This window comes from Cygnus olor, chromosome 1 (genome assembly GCF_009769625.2).
Source record: "Cygnus olor isolate bCygOlo1 chromosome 1, bCygOlo1.pri.v2, whole genome shotgun sequence".
Taxonomy (NCBI): Eukaryota; Metazoa; Chordata; class Aves; order Anseriformes; family Anatidae; genus Cygnus; species Cygnus olor.
Window position 1 is genome coordinate 4,444,368 of NC_049169.1, and position 26,335 is coordinate 4,470,702.

Sequence of the window (26,335 nt, forward strand, 5' to 3'; positions counted from 1 at the left end):
CCCAACACCCCAAACCCACCGGGACCCCAACCCACACCCCATCCCAATGCCCCAAACCCCACTGGGACCCCCCACACACATCCCAACACCCCAAATCCCACCAGAACCCCAGCCCTCCCTCCCAATTCCAACCCCTCCAAAGCCCACCGGGACCCCTCCATCCCAACACCCCAAATACTACCGAGACCGCACACACATCCCCCCCCCCCCCCCAGGATCCCAAACCCCTCCAGGACCCCAAACACCCCCAGGCCCCCCCCACGTCCCCATCCCACCGCCCCGCCCCCGGGTGTGCCCTCAGCAGCCGGGACCGGGGCGGGGACGGGAGCGGCGGCGGCTCCGCTTTGTAGGCAGCGGGACCGCTCCGCTTCCACTCCGGTTCCGCTCCGCTCCCGCTCCGCTTCCACTCCGCTCCCCCCCCGGCCATGGCCGCCCCCCGGCCGGCTCACGGCTGCGGCAGCGGCGCGCTGCTGGGGCGCTTCGGTGTGCTGCTGCAGGCACTGCTGGCCCTCTGCGCCTTCAGCACCCTCATGTGTGAGTCCCCCATCGCCCCCCGAGCCGGGCACCCTGCCCCGGGGCGCTGGGGATGGTGGGGGTGCTGGGGATGCAGGGGGTGCAGGGGGTGCGGGGGTGCAGGGGGTGCTGGGATGGGGTGGTGGGGGTGTTGCTAAATTGCCGTTGCTCGGTGCTGCTGGGGGGGGCTCTTTATTTATAAGGTGTTTATAGGGGTTTTTATTTATAGGGTGTAGAGGGTTTGCATGCAAACCGTAGGGTTTGGAGCAGAGGGGGTGCAGTGATTTGTGGTGGTTGGGGTGCTGAGTGCTTGCTGTTAAAACTGGCGTGTGAAGCCTTAATCTGAGCAATGTTAATCTTAATCTTGATCAAGCACCATGGGCTTTCAGCGCTAGTATGGAAAGATGGGCTTGGTTTGAGCTCAGCTGCTTAGAAAAGTTTAACGAAGGGTGAAAAGTTGTGCTGTAAGAGGACAGTTTGCTGGGAGGACTGAGAAAAATAGGCAGAGTCAGGTATGGTGCTGCTGGATGAGAGCACTGCTTCCCCTGATGGGGTTCTGGTGGTGTTTTGTTTAATTTTCTCAGCCTGGGAAGTGTTAGGGGTGGGGAAGGATTTTTTTTTTTTTTTTGGTGTTACTGTGAGGGGTTGGTAACAGAGAAGCCCTGGGGAGAGCTGGGGGCACTGAAAGACCTGTGAAAATTTACTCTCCGCACTACAGCTGCATCTTGCTCCGAGCTCTGAGTCGCTTTTCTTTTGGGTTAAGTGATTTAACACAAGCTGAGTAACGTGCCAGAACTCGATCTGTTTTCCTTGTTTAAAGACCTGGGGTGACAGAGAAAGAAAGCTTTGAGTTTGGTTAAGTAGCTGCAGATTTTGAGGCTCGCTCATCTCCTCTTCTACTGTCTGGAAACCCCTTCCAGAGGCTGCTGCAAGTGCCAGGCTGCCACTGAAGCTGCAACAGGTTCTTCCTGTGATAGTTGATGGCTTTTTCTAGCAGAAGTAGCCAAACTTCAGGGCTTCGCTGCCTGTGTTTGCCAAAGAACAGCCTGACTTGGTGTTTCTGTTCCTATGTGTGTGATGTGTGTGTATTGGCCTGTAAATCCCATGGGGTGTCCTGTGAAATGAAGGGCATTAATTGCATCAAAATGCTCCTGTGGATGAAAGTTTTGGAGCACAGCCACTGCTGGCAAATTGTCAGCCCCAGGGTTTGTTGCTCTCCTCCTTGGTGCAAGGGCTAATAGGTCTTTAATCATTAGCATCCTCTTGGCTAATTAGGAGAAACTAGCCAGCTGGGCAACTGCTTCATCCAGGTGTGGGGACAGAGCCATCACTGGAGCTTAAATTTGAATGCATAAAGTTTCCAAACTGTGCAATTACTGCTCAGAGAACACAGAAACATCTAGAGGAATTAGGATTAATGATAGCATGATGCTAAGCGAGATTTTGCAGGTGCTTATCTGTGGGTTGTGCTCACAAGGGTACATGTACAGAATACGTAGGGTCACACGTACAGTCTCCAGCAGGATGGATAAGTTTATATGTTGTTATTAGAGTTTGTGGCCTTGATTTTTCTGTCTCTTGGGGCTGTGGGAGGATTACCTCCTGCCAGGCTGGTAGGAGAGCCTGGCTGCACACTGAGCTGGAAGTCAGTCCTGTGGGACTACCTGAAGTGATGCTGTGTCAAGTGCACATCTAGACAGCGAAGCACAGGCTGAATGCGAGCCTGGAAGAGAATATTTAAGCATGTGGATCTGTCACCTGTAGTGTGAAGTGGGGTTAGGACAGCTCGCTGGGTTCCCTCAGGCCACTTTTGCCTGCTGCAAAGGCTATGAAAGGTTAATTTAGAGCAAAGGATCTTCAGCAGCAGAGGGAATAACTTGTTTCAATGTAGGAGGAAGAGTGGGATGTGCGCTCCCCTCAACGTGGTGTATGTGAAACAGGTCCTTTATGGGGTGTAACTGTGACCCACAGGTAGAGGATGCCCAGCTTTATCTTAATGCGGTTATATTAAGCTCACCCCCATCACCATGAGCAGCAGTGAGGACAGTCCCTTTCAGCTTATGAATATTTTCTTGCTTTTCCAAGCCCTGTCTTCTAATGTAGTCAAGTCAAATTGCACTGTGGTCCTGGGCTTGCTCTGGGTGCAACTCAGCCCCACTTGGCAATCAAATAAAAATTTGGGTTGTAAACCTTCCCACCTGCCCGCTGTGGTTTTGGAGGCACTTGGGCTTGCTGAGGACTCTTGCTCTGAGCATTTGAAGGAAGAGGCAGCGCAGCCTTGCAGCTGTGGGTGTTGCAGTCCAGCTCCCCTGTACAAGAGCCCTCATGTAGGGAGGTCACGATGTGTGGATAATTGAGCAATCCCAGCTGAAGCAGTTCTTCACGCTGCCTTGATCACCACTTGCTGAGTGGAGAAAGCAAGCTGCAGGAGCTGGGTGTGATTTGGGGGTTGAGACCCTGCAGTTGCTGCTACTGAAGTTTAAAACTTCATTTTCTTTTTCCTTTTTTTTAAGGAAGGGGCTGTAAACTAGCAAAAGTTGCCCAGATTGGTCACTTGGTCAGCAAAATCCCTTTGAAATGGGTGGAGATCTTGCACAAAAATCCTAGCCATAGCATTTTTTGTAGATTAACAAGGGCACAGCAGAGTCAGATTTGGGGAGTTAAAGGATTTTTTTGTCCCTTGGGAATGGAAAAAAGCTTTCCTTGGAGCAAACAAATTTGTTTCTACCCCACCGCAAACAATGTGAAGGACATCTAAGAACAACTATTCTTCTTCCAGTTTCCTCCCTGCCTGAGGCTGTTGAGGCTCTGAGCTCCTGGAGGAGTTTTATTGGTGTTTGTGCTGGAGGTGTCAAAATAAGCTTATGGAGAGGGCCGGTTGCACCAGGCAGGGAGAGCTGTGCTGCTCTGAGCTCTGTAACCTTCTGCAAGTAGAAAAAACAAACAAAAAACAAACTGATTTTCTGCTTGGCTTCTGTAAATGGCTTAAGCCTGCCTAATGTGACAGCAGTGTCCCTTTAGCTCCTCTTGCACAGAGCTGCAGGATGCTCCTCCAGCACTCCTTGCCTTAATTTTCTGAAGACCTTGTCCCCAGACACTGGTCCCCAGGTAGGGTTCAGTGATGGAGATGTGCTGTTAGCAGCTAGGATGAGTGTTTTTATTGTTCTGGTCCAAGTAGCTTGTCCTGAGTCAACTCCACAGGACAGGAGCTTGCCAGACTGTAAAAAAGCAGTGGTTTCCACTTGTGGGGAATTCCTCTTGCTGTATTTTTTGTCTTTTCCTGACCCATGTGGACTTACCAGCATCCAGTCCCAGTGCATCTTTCTCCAGGATGATGGGAAGTGTGGTTAGTAGAAAACGAGAAACAGTCTCCCAGTGCATGGATGTGTCTGAACATCCTTGTATTGAGGGTTGGTGGGAACAACAGCACTCAGATAAATCCTGCCCATGCAAAGATCAGGGTGGTTGCTGTGTGTGCTTTGGGCTGCTGTGTTTCCATGCTTCCTGTGTGGTGCTCCAGCTCTTACACAGCAAGAATCTCTCACGAGCGAGTGGAAGCATGTGGGGAAAGAGAAACTGACTGATAAATCACTGAATCTGTGCAGACTTCTGAAATAAGTTTGCCCAGGACATGGGGGCGTTGCAGGCTTACTGTGCCCAAGGCAGTCTCCACTGACTCTGCTTCCTCTAACATAAATGCTAACTCTTTGGTTATTTATACCTTAACCATAACTCTCTGGTTATTTATACCTACGTTGGGACTTCACCATGACAGATGCTTTTCCCTCTCGGGGAAACAGCTAACCTTTGTGGTTTTGTTGTCTTGGGAGGTGTGAAGCACAGGGCTGTGCTGTCTCCAGGGGTCAGTTTGCATGTAGGTTAAGCAAAAAGCTGCATGTGGCAGGACTCTTACGATGTTTTCTGCTTCAGTACATCTGAAAACCTTCTGAGCTTGGAAACCCATGTTGCACTTTGTAAGCTGGAAGGTCCACGTGGTATTTGATGTGCTTTGTTACACCAAAACACAGCTTTCCACAAAGCTCTTGAATTTTGGTTGGTTTGGAGGTTTTTTACAGCCTAAGAGATTCTATGAAATAATAGGTTTAAGATGTAAAGCATTCCCCTTTTTAAAACCTATTTTTTGAGGGATTAACATGAAATCTGATGATGCTTTGTGTGGAGAGTCACTGCTGCCTCCCTTAGGGCAGAGTTAAATAAAACACTGTTTGAGCTGGAGTCCAGCCCCAATCAGTGTCTGCTGTGAGACTTAATGTGTCATCAAATAACAGACCTTGTTCTTGACATGTATTGTATGGCTTGTGGTTTCCAACCACTGTAATGATGGCCATAAAAATCCATGCAGGAATAAGACACAGGGGTGATGCACCCATTGCATAAGGTAGGAAAAACTGAGACCCATCCTGAAGCACTGCATGGCTTTCACCTGTGCACTTCATGCACCCAGATAGCTGGATGCTCCAGCTGAGGATCTCAGTATGTCTCTTCAAGGTGGATGATGGGGAGGTGTTGCTGTTCTGTGAGTTCCAGAGCTTGTGCACTGGGCTTGGGGGTGACTCTGGATTGGGATGGGGAATAGGAAGGGATGGTCTGAACTTCATCAGCAACCACAGGGGAGAGGGAAGAGGAGTAGCTGTTACGTAGGGTCTTGCGGAATGAAGATGCTTAGTTCTTTTGGTGTTGATGTTTGTTTGTTTTGTTTCCAAAAGAAATAAGTGATTACTTTCCTTAAGGACCACCGACATCAGCCTGGGAGTTCTAGTACATGGCACTGTGCAAGACTTCCAGGGTCTGTGTTGCTTGAGCAGGGTTTTCTGAGGACCTAAATCTCCTATCAATACGTGTTTGTCTTGCAACATGGAGCACTCTATGCCAGAAGAAACTTTCTCTAGAGGATGCTGAAGAGTAGCCAAGCAATAGCCAGATACCTTCAGTAGGAACTAGTGCCATCTTATTTCCCAATTGCCTCACGTCCTGCAGAACCAGAGATAAAGCAGAGCATATCCTTCATTGTTACTCCTTCCTTGAGTAAAGCATCACCTCAGCCAGTTTTGGTACAGGTGTGCGCATTCCTGAAGCATTGGTACAAGGATCTTTGGGAAAGAATGACATATATATATGTGTGTGTGTGACTATATATAATATAGGAATGACCATATATATACTGCAAACTAGAGAATATATGTCAATAGCATCTGCCTCCTCAAACCACAGAGATCATCCCTTGCTGCTCTGTGAAGTGATGCTGGGTATGTGTTTTGATCTTTTCCAGCTCAGGCACGCGCTTATCTTGCCAGCAGCATGTTGGCTGCTATCTGCAAGCAGGGGTTGCTGCTTCCTCCCATTGTGTCCCGGGTCAACCTGTCTGGGTAGCTGCGAGCTCAGGCTAAGAATAGTGCAGCCCCCAGGGCTTTGGTCTCCGTATCCTGCATGTTGGCTTCTTCCTGTCTGGGGCTTGGAAAAAGCCTGGGAAAGGGTGTGTCCTTCAAATAGGTTGAAACGTGTTATTGGGGACCCTACTGCCTATAAGTAAAGCAGAGGCTGGGCAGAGGGAGACCTTCTGTTTCCTGCCTGGTACAGGAGCTGTAAAAGCCAGAAATAAGGCAGCGTGGTGCTGTCTCAAAGATGGGCTTCCTGGCTTTATGGTAGGGGACTTAGCTAGTCATTTGCTTTAAAGCAAGTAACAGCATACCCAATTCTGTGTATTGCAGCCTGGGTTTAGGTGGGCTATTCCCAATATAAGTACTCTAAGTGCTTTTAATATCACATTTGTTTTAAATATGCGTCCTCTGGGGCCTGTTGCTGAGCTCTGTGGGGTCAGGCTTGGTCTCTGGTAAATCAAATCCTGGAGGATTTGAGGTTTAGAGTCATAGAAAGGATATGTCAGCTCCCCTCTTGAATCCTTTGGTTGATTGCAGGACAACTTCCCAAGGAGGTGATCTGACCCTCAGCCAAGCACACCTAAGCTTCTCCCTTTCATCTTGTAGAGAACTCATTTAGGGGACTGTCTTGATGACAGGGGTCTGTCAGCTGCTACTGAATCTAATGCTGCCTAAATTAGATTTTATTCCCAAGAGGGGGCCACAGGCACACACATCTTCTGCAGAGTACATGTGGTTGATGGGGGACGCAGGGAGGCTGCTGCACGTGGGAGTGCTCCCATACATGGTGTGACAAATAGCACGAGAATCAGGTGATAGATGCTGTGATTGTCTTAACTGATTGTTTATAATTGGGGATTAATTAAAAGGAGTAGGCTGCAGAACAGCACTGCTGCAATCTCATAACTTCAAGGAATTTTATAGGTCTAGGGCAGGCGAAGCTGTTCCCTTTGCACTGCATCAAGAAAACACCCTAATAAATGTCTACCTTCTATTGCTCTGCAAAAAATTAAAATAAAATAAAAAGGAGCTGGTTCTAGTTGAGCTCTTACCTTCTTGCTTTCTGAGTCCTTACAGATCCATAATGAAATACTTTTCTCGTAAATGTACTTTTTACATCTTTTAGGTCCTTATTCAGATGTCCAACTTCATCCTAGCCTGGTGGTCCTCAGGGAACTTCAAGTGTCTATGATCTTTATTGTCCTTGACTTGAAGAGGAGGGATCTGGGAGTATTTTGTTTCCTGCTCTGCCCTTTCTCAGCAGTGGACAGGGTATTTCTCATTGCTCATCTTCCTTCCCTTTGCTTAACTTCATGGTATTTGGTCTGCAAAAACTGGAGCCAAGTAGGGGGAGAGTAACCCAAAGGGCATCAACTCAAGAAGGCAGGAGTCCCCTCAGTTGTGATCCTATCTCTTGAGTGGGATAGGTTTGGGTCTTCTGCTCCTAGAAGAGTCAGGAGCAGCTTTTTCCTACCTTCCCAGCCTTTTCCTGAGATGTTTTGGACCACACAACAAGGCTAAATGTCACTCAGTGCCTCACCTCTGTGCTGCAGCACAGCTCGGGACCGTGGAGCAGCCTGTGTGCTTGCGACTGGGCTGGGACTTTGTGAGGCTTCCTCTTGTTTTTGAAGACTGCCTTTGAAGCCTTTCCAAAGGAAACGCATTCCTACAGTGTAAACTATTTCATTGCTGACATCCACACGCTTTATTGTTAATTGAGATTTAATTGGAATAATCGGGGATGAGATTGAAATAGGTGCAGTGCAGAGTTAGCTCCTGCAGGAGGAACCTAGTAGACAAGCAGTATCCATTTCCTACTTAACTTTTTTTTTTCCCCCATGGTGCTTGGTGTAGCACCCTGCTCTGCTACAGGGACCCTCAGCTGTGGACGTGGGGAGTTCAGCTTTATTTCACCCAGCATCTCCTATCAACCTGTGGAGTCTGCAACAGAAATATGCCCAACTCCCCCGATAGGGAGGAGTAAAACAGCTTCCCATTGTGCTAAAAGAAACAGCTTAACAGGCCATTGACCTTGGCTGGGAATCACCTTAAACATGCCGCAAACAGCTGGACTTCAGAAAGCTGGTAGAAATGTTTTTTCAAGCTTCCACTTGAATCAAACCCTGCAGCAATTATTTCCAACTTGTATTCACCTTTAAGTTCATTTCTTCTTTTAGACCTCAAAGACTGGTTTGAAAGCTCGCTTGTATTTTCAGTGGTGTCTTTCCCTTAGATTTGCCTCCAAAATCTGCCTACAGGTTCATGTGAATGGTACTTGTTACGTATGATACTTCAGCTAGTTTTCTGCTTAGTGATGTGGAAAGCACTAAGTTCAGGAGTACCTTGTGTGCATAGAACATGCTTGGAAAGATTCCTAAAGAAGTATCAAACATACGGGGCCATGGAGGGAAAACGCATGCCAGCAAGCTGTGCCCTGGTAGCCTGGGGTGTAGTGCAAACTGCTGCCCTAATTGGTAATTGGGCTTACAGGTATCTGGCAGTCGGGGAGGATCGCAGTTATGAAGATAAAGCATTCTTCATCTCTTCGCTCTGAGTGAAGAATTTCTTCCTAATACCTTGTCTAAATCTACCTTTTTTTTTTTTTTTGGTTCAAGGACATTTCCCCTTGTCCTATCACTTCCTGAGAAAGTACCTCTCCAGCTTTTTAATACCTAATACCTGTAGGTATTAAAAGGCTGCTATAAGGTCTCGCCTGAGCCTTCTCTTCTCCAGACTGAACAACACCAGCTCTCTCAGCCTGCGTCAGTAGGAGAGGTGCTCCAACCCTCTGTCTTCTAGTGTAGACCCACAACATTTTAGTATCGTTTTTAGTCTGGTTGGATGGGGATCCTCTCCCTTTTGTCTTGTGCAGCTGTCTCCACTAAACTATTTTTAATTCATTATAGGTGCTAAAATTCAAATCGCCTACTTCTTGTTTGCACGTTGCACCCATGAGCATGCACAAAAAAAAAAAAAAGCTCAGTCCACCATTAAGATTTCTCCGAGCCATGGTAGGTAAATGCTTCCTACAGCTGATGGAAGAGCTGAGCTGCCCCCAGTGAGTGGAGATGTGCTTAGAGATGAGTAAAGGAGGCCTTAGCCCTTCCCCAAGCTGAGCTTTTGCAGCTGCCCTGGCTGGGCTGTCTGTAAGGCTTGGGGGAGAGGAGGGACGCGGTGCAGTCTGTTGCTCCAGAGCACAAAAGCTGTGCTTCTTCAAAGAGGGCTTTGTCAGCTACTCGAGGTTTTGGAGACCTGGAGCCATTTCTATGGGGGGTTAACATCACCCCTAACCTCTGGGTCACAGCCACTGAGCTACTTTGCTGCCAGTTTAAGCTCTAGTGGTCTTGGCTGGCTTTCTGGTTTAATTCAGAGACAGCCTGCTGCAGCTCTGCGTGGTAAATGCCCTTTTAAGCGGTTAATTATTTCTCGATAATACTAGCTTTTATCTTTTAATACAACAGTTTTACTGTCTCTGATAATTACAGAGTCTCGGATAACTCTCTTAAATCTAATGAGGCATGACAAGCCATGTTCAACAAGGCACTACACCATTAACTTCTTACCTCTTACTTGTCATCTCATCGCGCTGAGTTACTGAATTCCCAGCCTGAGTGGCTGTGGGTGCATAACATGTCATTTCTCATTAAGCCACCAGTGGAAAATCATCCTTGGTGCTCCTGTGGATGGGGCAGTGGTCAGCTGGCTAGCTTGGTGGCCTGCAGGCCCCTTCTACAGCTTCCCAGGCACAGCATGCTGCCACCAAGAGCTGAGCAAGTTTGTTAGGCTTGGTTTCAATCCTTGTGGCTGCTCAGCTTGGTTAGTCCACGCGTCTTTTATTTGTGGGTGGGTGAAATGCACGTGGCTCTTCTGTTGGGTGGATGTTCCTAGACAAAGTCCTGGGGCTGGGAGGGTGGTCTTTCATGTGTTACCTCCTCACCTTGCCAGTAAGAGAGGTATGAAGCTGTACCTCTGAAACATGAAGGCTCCAAGCAGGGGAGGTCCTGCACCTTTCACCAGGCAGGGGTTTCCCAGGGAAAGGTGCCCAGGCTGTTCCTTGGGGTGCGTGGTTAGGCTGCAGCTGCCAGACCGAGTGCTCAATACAGCTAGACTCACCAAAAGCATCAGTTAATTACCATCTAGACGTACAATAGCAAAGAGCTATTTATTTGGAAATTAGCTGTATCTAGTTAATGTGGTAGGTTTTCTTCCCAGCCTTTACTGAGCTCATTGCTGACTGCGCTTTGAGAGGTGGGTTTGCCTTCTGTCTGTGCACCCCATATGAGCTGTGCTGTCAAAGCTGTGCATTTCCTCACTGAGAAGGGGGAGAAAATGTCTCAGGTTATAACCTGAAACATTTATACTCCCCTGTTTGTGTTTTTTTTTTTTTTTTTTTATGGGATGCCCATGGCACAAGTTACCGTGGTGTACCTGGCTTAGATCATTTCCTGGCTCTGAAAGGGCAGTTTTTACTTGGACACAAGCTGTTCACTTCAACCACTTGTTGATCTTTCAATTAATGAGACCTCAGTGGAGTGCAGTCTGGAGTCACGAAGCAGGATATCAAATTGTGCTTAAAACTGTGTTGCCTTTACCAGCAGTGTTAGTGATCTAAAACGGACTAGAGGAGTAGCTTGTGCAATTCTTATCCCATGGGGAGCAAGGAAACTCATGCTTACAAAAATTCATCACTTTCCCCACTGAAGAGTGGATGCAGATGTGTGGCAGTGATGCCTTGTCTTTCTTCTGTTGCACTTTAGCGCCCTGTTTTTGTACCCTCAAATCACCTTGGGAAGTGTCCTGTTGTGCCAAGAACTGTCATCAGTAAGGAGATCTCTTTGCTGGGTGCAAACTTGAAGGCAGCACTGCTTATGTGTAGCTGGGGGGGGATGAGGAAGGAATAACTACAACCAGTGGGATGGTGCGTGTCTGTTCTGGTGTTTGGTTGGCTTTAAAAGTCACAGAGTAGGCTACGAGGCTCCAAAAATGAAGAGGTGGTGAGGATGAAACAGATTAGCTGATGGTCTGGTCTTCTGTAGCCTGCTTACTCTTAGGGTATTCATTGCAATGATCTGCCCAGCACTGGGAACATCTGGAAGGTGTAGAAGGATTAGTAATTAATGCTTGCAATATATGCCCTTGGGATAGTTTCTCTAAGAGGGGTTAGACATAGTGTGTTGATTTATACCCATGTGTCCTGCAGCATCACTAGATGGCACCACCAAGCAGCTGCTCAGCTTATGTCCTGGGATGGATGGGCAGGAGTCGAGGATGAGCTACTGTTTGTTTCCATTTCCCTTCAAAAAACGGTCACAGCTTATTATTTTTAAATTCTGAATCCTGTTCAAGCTGGCAACGTGTCTAGGAACTGATCATGGCAATTTAAATTGAGGTCTGAGGTCTACATCCTCTGCATCTACCTGGGGTTTGGAGGCAGCAGCTGTAACTGTAGTGCCTCCAGGTGCAGCTTCAAGCAGCCTTACCACAAACAAGATGACGATACTAAATGCCCTTTCATTAATTAGGGAGGAGGGTAATAAAGTGGGAAAACCTCTTCCAGAGCATTGATGTCTTAGTTTTTACGGGAGAAGAGCTGGCCTGATAGCTGGTAGGTACTTCCCTAAAATGGGCTACTAGTTGGAGTGACAGCAAAACAGTCAAAAGTGACTTCTACATGTGGTATAGCACTGGGTACTTTTCCATCCGCAGCTCCTGTTTGGATGTGTAAAGCTTGGATGAACCCAGGGAGAACATCAAATCTCTGGGACAAGCAAACCCTTTCAGATGCTCTGCAATGTTCACACCACTGTGAGCAAAACTGTAAAAAAAAAAAAAAAAAAAAAAAAAGGGGGGGGGGGTAAAAACCCCACTTTGTGCTACCTGCAGGTAGTAACAGGAGGGAGCTCTGAGTGGTGTGATACCTGTAGAGGAGAAAGACCTGAAGGGCTGCAAGGAGCAAACTCATCTATACCCCGAGGGACTTCATTAAAGGATTCAAGTATCTTTTCCAGGGCGTGTGGCAGTACTAAAACCACATCTCCCATCTGTACCCAGTGACCTACAAACTGTTGCGTGATAAAAACAATGTTTTATTAGTGTCTCTAGCTAGCTGGCACGAGCTTGGGGCCATACAAGCTTGTAGGGCTCTGTGGCTTGGAGCTGGCACCTTCATGCTGTGTGTGCATGAAGCCCCTATTGCCTGTCTTCTGGTCCTTGCAGCTGCAAGGAGGAGATGGCTTTATTGCACTTCTTTGTTTGTAACTTAACGTGACTCAAAAGCTTGATGGACTATTGAGCAATATTCAGTGTCACTACTGTAACTTTAGTTAGCCTGGAAGGGTTACCAAGGCTGGTAGGTAGGGATGAACCCTCCCTAGCTTTCCTCAGGCCCCTGCCCATAGTATGAAAGCCTTGCTGAAGGAAGCAAGTAACACATGACTACCTCCAAAGCTCCTCTGCTGCTCATCCTTCTGCCCTATGGGTGCGTTGCTTGTGCTTGATTTGCAGTCAGGTCCTGGGGGATACCAGCTATACCTCCAAATAAATTTTTTTGGCTGCTTTCTGCCTTGAAGTTTGGCACAGACTGCACGCAGAATCTGTTCAGCTCTGCTGGTTAACGTAACCCCTCTTATTTTCTTCGCAGTAAAACGATTTAAGGAACCAAAAGAAGAGAGGCGTCCCTGGAGGATATGGTGAGGCTTTTAATTTGGAGCTTACAAAGACCATGTACCTGTAACACTATTTTTTCTGCTACTAGCAGTCTTCTAGGCTCTGTGACTAATTGGGATGCATTGGAAAGGATGGGACCTGAGCATGATGTCAGTAGCACAGAATAAGGGGTAGATACTGTCCTGTTTTCATCTGGGATAGTTAGTTTTCTTCCTAGTAGCTGGTATTGTGCTGTGTGTTAGGTTTAGGATGAGAATAATGCTGATAACACACTGGTGTTTTTAGTTGTTGCAGAGCAGTGCTTACACAGAGCCAAGGGCTCTCCTGTTTCTCGTGCTGCCCTGCCAGCGAGGGGCTGGGGGTGCACCAGGGGCTGTAGGGGGGACACAGCCAGGACAGCTGGCCCAGGCTGGCTAGAGGGATATCCCATACCATAAAGTATCCTGCTGAACAATAAAACTGGGGGGGATTAGTGGGGTGGGGGAGCTGCTGCTGCTCAGAGTCTGGCTGGGCATTGGTCAGCAGGTAGTGAGCAATTGCACTGTGCATCACTTGTTTTGTATGTTCTTCTAATATTATTTTCCCTTTTCTGTCTTATTAAACTGTCTTTATCTCAACCCACAAATTTAAATTCTTCCCCTTTGTTTTCTCTTAATTTTTTCCCTCTCTCCCATCTCAGTGCAGGGAGGGAGTGAGCGACCAACTGCGTGGTGCTTAGCTGGCTTAAAAAATACCAGCAACATCCTATCTGGAACTTAGTTTTTTAAATAAAATGCCCTGCTGCCCCTTCTCAAGGAAACCTCCCTAAAGCAGCTGGAAAATAAAATAGAAATAAAATCCCCACCCTACCTCCTCCGGGAAAGCCTGGATTTTGCTGCAGGTGACTGAACCAGGAGGTCGTGTCTTCTCCAACCTGCTGCACGTGGGCTGTCGGATGGATCACGATGGACAGATCTTACTGCCTTTTTTCCTTCTCTCCAGGTTTTATGATACCTCCAAGCAAGCAATAGGTGCCCTCTTCATTCACTTTGCCAATATTTTTCTGTCTGATCTCACTGAAGAGGACCCCTGCTCTCTGTAAGTACGCAAGGTGCTTCTGTTCACGTCCTATGTCCCAATGGAGGGAGCAGGCCTGCAGGAAAAAGTTATATATAGTGGAAACTGAATCATTTAAGTACTAGGTGGGGATAAACTGCTACACTGATTTTTCAGAGCCTGGGATATCCTCTGTCTTTGCAGTCTCCTGGTCTGATGGAGATGGAGCAGCAGGATGGTATTTTTCTGCTGATTAAAAGCACCATGAAATACCCTTTTAAAAAAAAAAAAAAAGCTGCAGTAAGTGATGCAGTGGTGCCCTGTGCACTTGCAACTGTTAAGTGCTATTTGTTTGCATCCCAGGCTTTTCTGGTCTCAGAGCAGTGCCAACTATGTTTTTGCTAACCCTGTAGTTGAAGGCCTTTATCTGATGTAAGGACTTTTTTTTTTTTTTTGGAACTTCAGCTGTACCTACTGCATTTATTCATGTAGTCCTGTTTTGGGGCTTTCTAAACCAGGATTTGAATTTAAGAGTTGTCACCTGTATTCCAGATCAGCCAATTTGCAGCTACATTTCTAGCATCAGAATTAACTTTATCTTGTCCTGCGTAACTCCTCTGAGCCTCAATATGCTGCTTAAAACCTCCTGGCACATCTCCTTTGTTTGTACTAGTGCTGCACCTTGATATGTTTCTTTAAACAGCCACAAGCCGGGACTAAATATAACATCAAAAATGATTCATGATTGCTTTTAAGTGGGCAGTGTTTTAAAATAAGCCCTTCTGTGCTTATGCCGTGCCCTTCAGTTTTTCCTAATGTGTGCTTGGCACTTCCCTGGTCTGCCTGATTTGTGATCCTGAACCAGGCAGCTTAAAACTCTGCAGCCCTGAGCCTGGGCTTTGAGGCTCTTATGCTGTGTGTCCTGCCCAGTATAAACTGGGAGTTGTATTGGGACTGCTCTGATTTTGGCAGCTGAAAACTATAATAAACTAGTTCTGAACATTTTGGTATAGAAAATCTTAATGCCACATTTTTGAAGGGGATATCAAAAGCAGGTTGTTCTTTTTCAGTACCTTTATTCAGAGGCAACATCAGGGAAATATTCATTCCTGTAGCTCTGTGCTTGGTGGTTTTCTTCACACTGTAGAAGTCTGGCCTGACCTGGCAGAAAAAAAGTTCCAATAACAGAAAACTGGCCAGAAAACATGAGTTCGACTGAGATTTTTCTCTGGAATCTGTAAGAATACCCAGCCCTGGATTAGAGCTTGGACCCTGCAATCCCCAGAAGGTCCCTCCAGGTCTCCAGCCTCTTGCTCTCTCTCCTATGAGCCTTAATCCTCCAAAGCTGCAGAGCAAAGCCCTCGGCCCCAAATCTCCTGGTGGTGTGAAACCCTGAACTAGAGGCTTTCAGGGACTCTAGGATGCCTGCTGTGGAGCCAGGACTGGTCACCTCTTCCAGAAATCTTCTGCCTCTTGCTCTGCATCCCTGCTCATAGGAGCCCCTTGTAAAGTAAAAATGACTTTTTGCCTTTTCTGCCATGCAGTTTGCAGAGCATCTGTGGTGTCCAAAAAGCCTCTTTTCTTTTTTTTTTTTCGTATGAAACTGCAAGAATATTTGCTTCTTTTTCCATGAAATTTTGGGTTTCATCCAAATAAGAACAAACAACGCTGTGAAGGTCGAAACTTTTTTTGGGAGGGGTGGGGGTGATTCTTTACTTCTCGGGCTAGCCTTAGTTATTAATACTGTGTGAATAAATGAACAGTGCTAGAGAAATGGTGAAGCCTCTTCCTTCCTCTGTGGAGCAGGCTCTTAAACTTGTAAGGCAATAGGAAAATCCAATAAAATAGGAAAGGGGATTTTTTTATATAAAATAAAAATGTATTTTATAATATTAACATATATTAATATTATATTTTACATAACACATTAATATTAGATAATGATTGCAATACAAATGTATTAAATATATGATTAATCTATTACTATCAACATGATATTAATATAAAATATATTTTATAACATTTTTATTTTACTTTGTTTATTTTATATAATTTTTTTCCATTAAAATAGGAAAATAGGGATTTTAAAATCTTGGTTTTTGATGGATACCCATATTGAAATAAAAGATTTTTGAATATACTTCTATATAGCCTTAAGAACACAGCTCAGGCCTGAATTTTGCAGCTTTACCAAGTGGCCTTTTCCTCTGCTCTTAGCTATCTCATTAATTTCATCCTTGATGCCACGCTGGGGATGCTGCTGATCTGGCTGGGCGTGAAGGTTGTCTCCTGGATCGTGCAGCACCAGAAATACACGTACCTGGTCTTCGGGGAATACGGTAGGGGTCGACGGCCCTGCACAGAGCTGGCTTGTTTCCTCTCTTCTGTGAATGGGGAGGGGAAAAAAAAAAAGGGCAATTTAGGGAGAAAATGTGGGAGCAACCTGCTTTTGTTACCTCTCCTCCTAGGCTCTAGCAGCCTGTTGTAGCTAACAGCATGCTGCGTGCTGGGACAGCTCTAGGTTGTAGGAACTCTGTTGTGGTAAGTGTTCTTGGGCAGAGCAGGTTGGTGGTGAGAGGCTGAACATGTCCTTGGGGGTTTCATATACCCTAGGATACGTGCGTGATAAATTAAGGTGTTTGGATGTGGTGTGTTTTTTTCTGTAGGGCTCTCTTTGTGTTTTGTGTTTTTTTTTTTTTTCTTCCTGTTTCTCCTAAACCCTTAAAAGTATGCCAAAGTTTTGGCAGCCTCTCTGCTTCAATCCCTGTCCTGAGGGAGAAAAAAACATTTCAAAACCAAACCTTTCTCAGGCAGCCCCACTAGAGGGTAGCACTTCTCTTCAGAAAGAGGAGAGCAGCTCTGAGGAGAGCAATGCTCCTCTATGCTGTAGTAAAGGGAGGAAGGACCCCTGGGGCTATTTTTACATTATAATTAATATAAAGGTGAGTCCATCTTTAGGCTTGGAAAACACACCCTATTCATACCAATAGCTTTTCCACCCTTAAGACCTTAATCATTAAGTCTGTTTGGAAGGTGGTCCCACTCCTTTGTATTTTTAGTAGCTTGTGAGATTTGCATTGAAGTGAGATGAGTGCAAGGACCCCATTGACTTGCAGCTTTAGCTCAGGCTCATGTTCAGTGTATAAGAGGGGAGTGCTGTGCCTGTGTAAATGAGTTTCAGCACAAAATGAAGGGGACGTCTGGGTTTGTGACACAGCAGGAGCAGCTGCAGGCAGGACAGGCTCTGGTCCTACCCGAGAGTGGCTTTAAAGGCTCCGGTGGTCTCCAGAATGGCTTCACCCCAAGCAAGCTGAGCATCCTGACAGCATCAGTGAGTTATTTGTGGGGGACGTGGGGAAGGCGGCCCCTGTGAAAGAGCTGAGGAGCCAAGCACAGCACAACAAAATCATTCAGGGGAGACAGCAGAGGAATACAGACATTCTTGGATCAGGGACTGGCATTTTTTTCCCCCTTTTTGAGCACTGAGGACTCAAAGCCCAACCACGGTCACTCCAGAGCACAGCCTCACACGCCACGTCTGCAGCTGAACAGAAGCAAGGAAATGTTAATGTGCACTGACAGCTCGCCTTCACCTCACGGAGCAGTAATAAACTTACGTGGAGCTGGAGCTCCCCCCTCGAGGAGGCTGGCTTCGACTACAGAAACAGCTCGCTCCGATGAGGAGAGAGGAAATCTTGCTTTCATTAACAAAAATTAGTTTCTGCTGTTGCTTGACTTGAGCTCCTGAATGGGGGATTAAATATCTCATCTGCCCAGCACTGCTTTTGGTGCAGGTCTCTGGCCAGAATGAACATGATGGGAAAAAAAAAAGACATGCCATTGGACTCCCACCTAACACCATCCTGCTGCAGGGCTCGGGAAGCAAAGCTCTGCTATCCTCATCTCGAGTGTTAAGTAACTTCCAGGCTGGTCTGAAAATGCTGGCAAACTTTGTACAGTCTGATACAGGCTCCAGAAATATGATTCATTTTCTGGACTAATTGCTGTACCAGACTTACATTGCTTTCCTCAGTTATCCTGAAAACCTCTCTTGCGGTCCTGCAAAGGAAGAAGGGCAGAAATACCAGGAAAACACCAGATCTGTGCTGCAGACACTGCCATTGCTCCAGCTATCAGGAGGGAACAGTTGCATCTTCCTCCTGTATAGCCAGTACCCATCCACCTGCATGGTCTTCAAGCAAAAATCATTTGCAACTGCTTCTTTTTGGACGCTTCAACTTTTGGCTGCATCCCTGCAACCTGTACAAATGCCTGCAGTTATGCTCTGAGGCTCCATCAGTCCTGCTCTGAGGTTGTTTTCCTTGTCTGCTTGGCCCCACGTGGTTTTCCCTGTGTGACGGCAACTGCAGGACTAATAATATAATTATTAATTATATTATTAATGATATTAATAAATAATGGAGAAGCAAAGGGGAGGGAAGGGGAAATCCCCTAAACCTGGGTTGTTCTTTCAAGCCACCAGCTGTCCAGCACTGACTGTTTAAAAATTCATATTTCCAAAAAAAAAGCGAGACACCCATTCTGAGATCAGCCTCTTCTTGTGCCGAAGCTTTCAGCCAAAGACGGCTCCAGCCAGGAATGACCTGGTTTTAGCCAGCAGAGAGTTAAAGACTTTATACTGCTGTTCCTGCAGCTTTACCTGGCTGCCCTTGATTGCCTTTTGGGCTGCCTTTTAGCATAGGAAGCCACCTTAGAAAAGGCTGCTGTGTCTTCTGAAGTTGCTTGGCTCCAAAGAGTGGAGATATTCAGTCTTCACCTCGGTTAGAGCAGACTTTGGAAAAGGGTGGTTGCTCCAAAGGTGCTCAGTGCACCACGGCTCCAGCAGGGCAGCAGCAAACCACGTCTGGAGGTGCTCTTCCTGTGGGGATCCCTGCAGGAAGGAGAGCAAAGCAGCCTAAGCTGCAGATGTATCAACTCACCAGTATCTAAAATAATACTTGAAGGTAAACAAATGCTTTGAATTCACATTAATGCATGGCTTCTGCAATGTGCAAGCCAAACACTAAAGAGGAGCATTAAGAAATGATGGGGGAAAAGTGGGTGTCCTTGCTGGAAGAAGCCTCCAGGGAGACGGGTTTGTGTAGGGCTGTGGTCACCGACTTGTCTGAGCTTTGTTCATTTTCTGTCTGGAAATGGAAAGGCATGTTGCTTGGAGGCCTATAAAGTCTGTTTAGTGGCCTGTTGAACTCTGTTGGTCAAATTTAGTTATAGGAGAGCGTGCTCAGTGCCAGCTGCTGAGTTTAACTGAGGACCTGTGTAGGCTGCTCTTGGCCCTGCTGTGATATTGTACAAAATTTCCATAACAAATATTCCCACGTCCCGAAGCAGCCAAGGGAGCTGGCTGCTAATGCTTGAGGAAATACTGCTGAAAATAGCTTTAACCTGAGGGGATGTTTTGTCCTTAGCGTGCTTGGTCTTTCCACCCCTAGGACCAGGGGGAAAGAGTAAGGAAGGAGCTGGGGATTATCGTCGAATGGTTGAGTGCATGGCCAGGTCCCTTGCATTAAGCAGCTGTGCAAACTTTTGGACCCTCCAGGATGTGGTCCATGGGGAACACAAGTGCTTACCCCATTGTAACAGCAATATCTCCAAGGACTAAAGACCCAAAATAATGGTGACACTGCAAACTGGGGCTGAGTGGGATGCCCACTGGCTGCTCTGACACCAACTTGTCTTGCCCAGAGCTGGTGCAAGCATTTGTTGTACTCAGTCTCTGAAAACCTGGTCTGGCCCTCCAAGTGAACACTCATGTGCAAGTCAGATTCTTTACTGCTGTTTCTTATCCTGCTGTGTACTTAGCATTGATAATTACATTCCTTTTGTTTTGGAGTTGCCATTTAAGTAGCTTTCTATGAAGAATTTCTATTGACTTTCTCTATCTCCATCTCACCCAACGTGACTTTCAGTGCTTTCAGATATTAACTTTTACTCACTTTTTCACTTTCCCTCTCCTCTGGCTCTGGTTAAACTTTTTCCTACCTGCTCGGTGCATGCATAGTCCCCAAAAGACCATAAATAAAGCTGTCTGGCAGTAGCATGTGGGCTCTGACAGCTTGGAACGTTAGACAGCCTGGATTTAAACTAGTCCCATTGAGTGGTAACAATTGAAATGCCTCAAGCAGTGCTGTTTTTTCTCAAACACAGGCACAAGCAGAACATGAGATGTGTTTGTGAGGCTGCTGCAGGCACCGGTGATTCTAGGTGTGCACCCGGGAGGTATTGCTGGTGGTGGGGTAGGGTGGTAGTGCTGCTGGAGGAGGTTGGTTGACACACAGTGTGTGCATCCTTTGGGATTAAAGGCTAAGGGAGATGCTTATTTCTGCCACGATGGGAGCTGGCTGTAAGGAGGATTGAACAAAATGCTCATCCAGCAAAAAGGAGAGGTTAGTGGTAGAGTCTGTGCGGAGAGCTGAGGTAGTGAGTTCCCTTCCCACTGGAACTGGGGGGCAAAAATCCGCCCTTGCTCCAGGGGATGGATCAAAGGGAGCACGATACCTGGCATCTAGCAGATGAGATGCAGAGGCTGCAGAGATCCCTTACACCTGTTCCCCTCTCCTTTGCATAGAAAGGGAAGCTTTGTTCACAGTGAAGAGCGGGGTGGTTTTTTTTGTTCTAGCCTCTAGGGCGCAGATCGGGTCTTGGTGGCTGTCTGTCTTGTAGGGCAGGAACAACCTTGTAGGCACTCACCTGAATTTTTCTGATGGAAATGCACGATGTAAGGAGAATCCTCTCCCATCCATGGGCTAAGACACTTCTGGACAACATTTGGTCCATTAAAGACATTAAGTTGTTTCTAAGGGTGCCTCTGACCCTCTGGCTGTAGGAAGCCAAACCTCAATGAGGTGCTGGGGCCAGCTCAAGTTCTCTAGCCTCTTTTTTTGACTGGAGAGAAGGAGATATGGCCAGTCTGTCTTCTGGGCTCATCTGGGGACCACACTGAAGGCTACGTCTTTTTTCATGAGATACTAGGAGATAGAGGTGTGTGTGTTACTGGCACAAGTTGGTGAGAAGTTAGACTTGGGTGACTTTGCTGAGGTAAGGAGCAGCCAGATGACCTCCTTGGTGAAGAGAAAACAAACCCCTGTATTTATAGCCAAAGTCATCCCGGTGGCCCTGTAGGTCATGCTGCTGTTTAACTTTGCATCTTTGTCCTCGATTACTTTAGTAGTGATCAGCCTGCTGTCCTTGGGAGGCCAAGATGCTGGAAGAAATGCCTGCAGACACCCTCTGATCTTCCTGCCAGGGAGTGGAAATAAAGCAGTCTAATTTTGTGCCTCTGGATGGATTCCTGTGCAGAAACATCTCATCCTGTAGTCTGAAAAAGCTCAATCTGAGGCAGAAAAGACAGTAAGACAGTAACGGTTGCAAGACAGTAGCAACTTTAGGCTTATGGTGATGGAGCCACAGCTGGCCTCTACATGGGTCTGCAAGTCTCTTTGCACATCCTTGCACTGTTTTACCCTGGCTACTTAATTGCTAATTAAACATTCAGGTGATAGAGGAAGGACCAAGAGTGAGAAGTCTGAATGCTTGATGCCCCGTATTGGGGTGGAGGTACGTTTGACCAGGTGTGGTGGGGAGTAAGGAGCACAGATTCACACCATTTGGTAGCACAGGCCCTGTCCCATTTACACATGCACCCACTTAACTGGTGAAGCTGGCCTAACTGGGGCAGGCCTGTGGCTTTGGATATGGTGGGCTTCCATAATACAAAGGCTACATGGGAGGGGAGAAAAAAGAAAAATAAGAAAAAAAAACACTTTAGAAAACAGGCTTTTTCAGAATCCTGTTTAAGAGTCATGGAGGGAAAAGTGCACTTTTTTTTTTTTTTCAAACTGATGGTGAGGGGAAACTGCTTGGGTGAGGAGGTATTAACCTTAGGTGTGAGTGGGCCCATGCCCTGGCTGGGTTAGGAAGCAGGTTGTTTCCCTTGGTGTCCGAATCTCAGCCTGCATCACCAAAACCTGTCTGTGGAGATGATTTGCTCAGGGCGTCAGGGCTGTCTGGTATGCAAAACCAAGTGGTTTGTGATAACGAACGGTGGTGCCCCCTCACCAAAAGGCTTTGAGAGGGTGGGTATTTGGGATACCTCAGACTCCCTGCTGCTTTTCAGGCAGGCACCAGTGGTACAGTGTAAGCGCTGCTGTGATTGTGGTGCAGAAGAGCTGCCTAGCAAGGGGTGCTGTGGCCGCTGTCCCCGCTTCCCCAGGGGGGACCGAGCACCGCAGCTGACAACACAGAGCGAAAGGGAAAGAGTCCAAGTGCAGGAAGGAGGTATCGGATGTGTTTGTTTTCCTGGTTCGTTTGTACTCGGAGCTTTGATGGATGATGGTAACCTGCGGGCTCGTGGCAGGGTGGGTTGGTCTTGGGGTCCCTGGCAAAAAAAAACGCTATGTCCAACCTATGCCAGAGATGAGAGGGCACCAGAGGCTGTGAGTGCTTGAGGAGCAGCCTTTAATTGCAGAGTGACAATAAGTGCTCCTCTCTCCCCCACAGACCACCCAGAAAGCCACTGCCTGCCGGGCAGTGCAGCCGTGTGCTTTCTGAAGTCCCAGGGGCTCTGCTGGTTGCCCTTGCACATAACCTCCCTGGCTCTCCCCTCTCTGAGCGGTTGCCTGCTGGTCTGGCTCGCTGCTGGCTGGCCTCATGGCTCAGCAGCTTCCTGCAGCCACAGCTTCCACCTCCGTCCTCTCCTCTCCTCTCCTCCGCTTCCTTCTCAGTCGTGGTTTGGGTATTTAAAAAGCTGGGACGTGAGGAGATCGCTCAGAGGTCTCTGGCATGGAGACGCCATCTGGATGCCTCTGCTTCTTTGCAAATATTTTGTTGCATTGCTAACAAATGACAGAAAAAGGCCAAACACACACTCAAACCTGTGTGGCTCTCCCTGGGAAGCAGATTCTCCCAGCATTTGGTCAGACACCAGCTCTTCCTAAATCCTGGCATGTGCTGCTGGTCTCTGCAACCGGAGGTATGGGCAGTGGTTTGGACAAATATGCTCTTGCAAGCTGCTTGTGTGGGCTTCCCTTGGTGTGTCACAGCAGCACCGTGCTGAGAAAAGCAGGGCACAGCTCCCAGTCTGCTCCCATCCGAGATCAGATCGAGTGCCCACCTCCTGCGGCGGGTTGGGTTCTCTTGCACGGATGCAATTCCAAATTCTGGCCCCATTCCTCTGGAAACAAATGTTGCCAGGGATTATCTTTGAATTTGAGTGGTAAGAGGAAATGCTGCATCTTTCCCAAGCCAGATACTGTGGCTCAGTTTTGCGGACCCAAGGTATTCTGGTGACATAGGAAGGAGATAACCTGCTGGCAGGGTACTTACAGAGGGCTGAAGCAAGCACATGTAACAGATACGGTACCATTATCATTGCTAACAATACAAATATGCTTTTAATTATTACTTGGTAAGTACGCCATTGGAAGCATTCATATTTAATTAGCATTGATTCTTTTTTAGTGGATAGCTGTAAAAACCAGGAGCGATGGAGCCTCTGTCTCTTGCTTAGTGTCGCATAACCAGCCACTCACTCCATCAGCAAAAAAAAAAATCATTCTGTTTAGGGCTGAAAGCTTATGCTTCTTCTGTTGAAATTGGTGATGGGGAAACTTTTGGGCTGTTGCTGGAAACTGAGCAGGTAAGACTGTAGGCGATAAATTTGATTTATTTTTTGACAGAGGAGTGTGCAGGGTACTGACTGACCCTTGTATAGAAGAGCATCAGACTGGCAGTGCGTTTTTCAAGGGATTGCCTTTGGGACGAGCTTTAATTCAAAGGTTTATCTTTGGGACGAGCTTTAATTCAAAGGTTTATCAGTCTAAAATTCGTGTCAAAATGGGCCAGGGTTTCGAGCTATGCCTATGAAGCTCTTGCCTACTGGAAGGGGGCAGAAAAAACTGGGGGGAAAAATCTGTCTTTGCAGACTTCTCTTGGTTTGTCAAGGTGAAGAGAAATGCAGTCTCTGGTATCCTGGAACCAAACTACTGATGCCACAAAGCAGTGCTTGCTTGTAAGGAACTGTTTGAGCAAGGTGTTCTTGAGATTCTGAGCTTTCAAGCTTCCTCAAGCAAGGGTTTGAGTGGTCTGTGCTTGGAGGACAGGGAGTACTTGACACCTTGTACACGTAGGGCTTCCTCCCCTCGTCCTTGTGCCCATTCAGCTCAGAATAGCTCATCACCATGGGCTGGGCACCTGCAATGCCCATCGGTGGCTGAAAGAAAGGGAAAACATCTCCAAGACTCTGTGCAACCTTCCCCAAGCAGAAGAGATTGGATCATCTCTTACAAACACCATTTGAGGTTATAATCTCCTTAAAGTTGCTAGGAATAGCTCCCTGATTAGGCACTTGTGATGCTGCTGTGCTGTGGCACTGGAGAGCCCAGGTTTGGCTGCCAGATGTGTGGTTTTTGAGTGAGTGAGTGCTGGGGTTGCTGGAGGAACAAGAGGGATTTGGGGGCTTCAGGCTGTGCCCCTCTGCATTAGCAGGACATTCCTGCCTGCCTTGTAGGATACTTATAGGACTTGTGCTCCAGCAGAGCAGTTCCTCTAGGGAGGACAGGCGATGCAGGGGGAGGTGTAAGGCAAGGAGATGGTGTTTTTCCTGCTCTTGGTGGATTGCAGGGGCAGGCTGGGGAATGGAGAGAGCACAGCAGGATGTGAATGGTTATGGGTAGCGTTAGCATCTCAGAGGTAAGTAGGGCTTTTTAAAGTTGCTGAAATTCCTTTATTACTTGCTTGCCCTTCAAACGAACCAGGCTCTGATTTAGTTAATATCTCCATTTCAGAATCAATTCTCAAATGAGTGGAAAACGTGGTTTCTAGAGCAATGACTCTTGCTTATAGCCAAGCTCAGTTCAAAAGCACAACTGCAGTACGAGATTGCTGCCCTGATACAGGGAGCCTGCACAAATGGAACTGGGGAGCACCTTTGTCTTTCTGCTCTTATTTCTCTATATCAACTTGCAAAATGAGCTGCAACTAGTAAAGGATGCACCTTTGCAAGCCTACTAAAGTTTCTTCAATACAAGTTAGATCTGATTTTTTTAAACGATAAACTAGAAAGCTTTGAGCTTAGATCTTGGCATGTTTTTTGAACTTCAGTGGAGTAACGATCTCTGGATCCAGCAGGGACAACAAAACCTCTTACCCCAGGTGTGTGGCCATACAGCTATGGAATCTCTCCATTATTATAACTCTTTCTTTGCGGGTGAGCATTTGTCTCACTGCAGAATTTGCAATATGGGAACCCTTTCCTCATCCCTCTGATCAACTCGGGTATCAGATACGAGGCAATTTCTCTGCAAGGCTGTCTCCTCCTGTCCTATGTCAGATGCAATGTCCTGTTTTCCCAGGTGACCCTCCACAAGCTGCTGCCTGGATTGGCCAGTGTATCCTCTACTTGCTGATAATGGTTTTTGAGAAGACTGCGATCAGCCTTGTTCTGCTTATCCCTGGTTGGACAAAGGTAAGCTCCCCAGTGTATTTTTTCTAGCTGCAGCTGCTGTGGCTTGTTTCTTGTCTGCTTTGCATTGTTAATGGTTCACATCATGGTAGGTCTTTAATCCTTATGACTTGTTGACAGCTCTGTGATAATTAGCTATTACTTAAGTTAGGGGAAACATGATTTTCATAACAGCTTGGCTTCTGGTACGTTCTCCTGCTAGTCAAAAATTAGTGGAATAAGGCTTTTCTTTAGCTTTCTCTTCCATCCTTGGAAATCCTTCCAAATAGGCTGGGCTGGCAGCTGAGCTACTACAGTTCTGCCAGGGGATTTCCACATTATCTTGTCAAATCAGTTTGTTTGTGATCTCTTGTCTAAACTAGTGGGACTCTTAGTTCCTTCCAAATTCACCTCTGTCAAAGCAGTATCCCATCCTTCAACCCCTGCTTCTGTATGGTTGCTCATGGTAACTCTGCTGGTCATCAGCCTTTAGGATCTAGTATGTGACTGTGTGTGAACGTGTTCAGCAGCACACAACTAGCTCCAGAGATGCTGTTGGGTTCCTGTCCACATACCTCATGCGTGGCTGGTGTCCCTACTTTGTAACTAGGCTCAGGGAGCCAAGGACAGTCCCACCAGTTGTTGCCATGGGTAGTTAAACTGAAAGATCAGCAGTATTCATTTCTTGCTCTGTACAGAATCAAATGCTTCTAAATCCCCTGTTTTTTTCCTATTTTTTTTCTCTGCAGCTTCAGCAGATCCTCCTGAGTTACATCCCAAATCCCCAGCTGGAGCTCGTCCTGGTCATGCTTGTTGTGCCTTTTATAGTCAATGTAAGTGGTGCCTCCACGAACACTGGGTAGGGTGGTTTGGAAATCGTGGTCCCTTCTCAAGGGGAGTGTGTACAGGAGCTGGCTTGGGGCAGCCTTAAGTAATTGAAGTGAATAGGACAAGACGGATGGGAGCAGAAGCAAAAATACTTCTTGCCACAATCACAAATCTGTCGCTACTGCCCTACCATGGGCTCTGTTCCTAATTCCCACTCTCTTGTCCAAGCTTCTCGGTGGCTGATTTTTTACTTTTTTGGGGAAAGCTGAGGCTCATCAGCAAGCTGCAGGTGCAGGGATGCCCAAAGCCCATTAAGTGACTGTAGGATGGCTTATAGTCAGTGGTGACTTTTGGCAACCTGCTGTGCTTTCAGTTGGAGGTAAAAGGGGGAAGAAAAATGCTGGTGGGTATGGGTAGAGGGGTGGAAAGAAAATGA

At 47.0% G+C, this 26,335-nt stretch overlaps 1 protein-coding gene across 1 annotated transcript in view; it reads left to right on the forward strand.

Moving 5' to 3' along the window:
* Positions 1-323: 323 nt before the first annotated feature.
* LOC121064708 (store-operated calcium entry regulator STIMATE-like) overlaps positions 324-26,335 on the forward strand; it is a 33,977-nt gene continuing 7,965 nt past the window's right edge. Inside the window, exons 1-6 of the mRNA XM_040546625.1 lie at positions 324-534; positions 12,553-12,601; positions 13,560-13,655; positions 15,831-15,952; positions 24,983-25,095; positions 25,821-25,904. Coding sequence (XP_040402559.1) covers positions 426-534; positions 12,553-12,601; positions 13,560-13,655; positions 15,831-15,952; positions 24,983-25,095; positions 25,821-25,904 — 573 coding nt within the window. The 5' untranslated portion in view covers positions 324-425. The remainder of the gene's footprint in view (positions 535-12,552; positions 12,602-13,559; positions 13,656-15,830; positions 15,953-24,982; positions 25,096-25,820; positions 25,905-26,335) is intronic.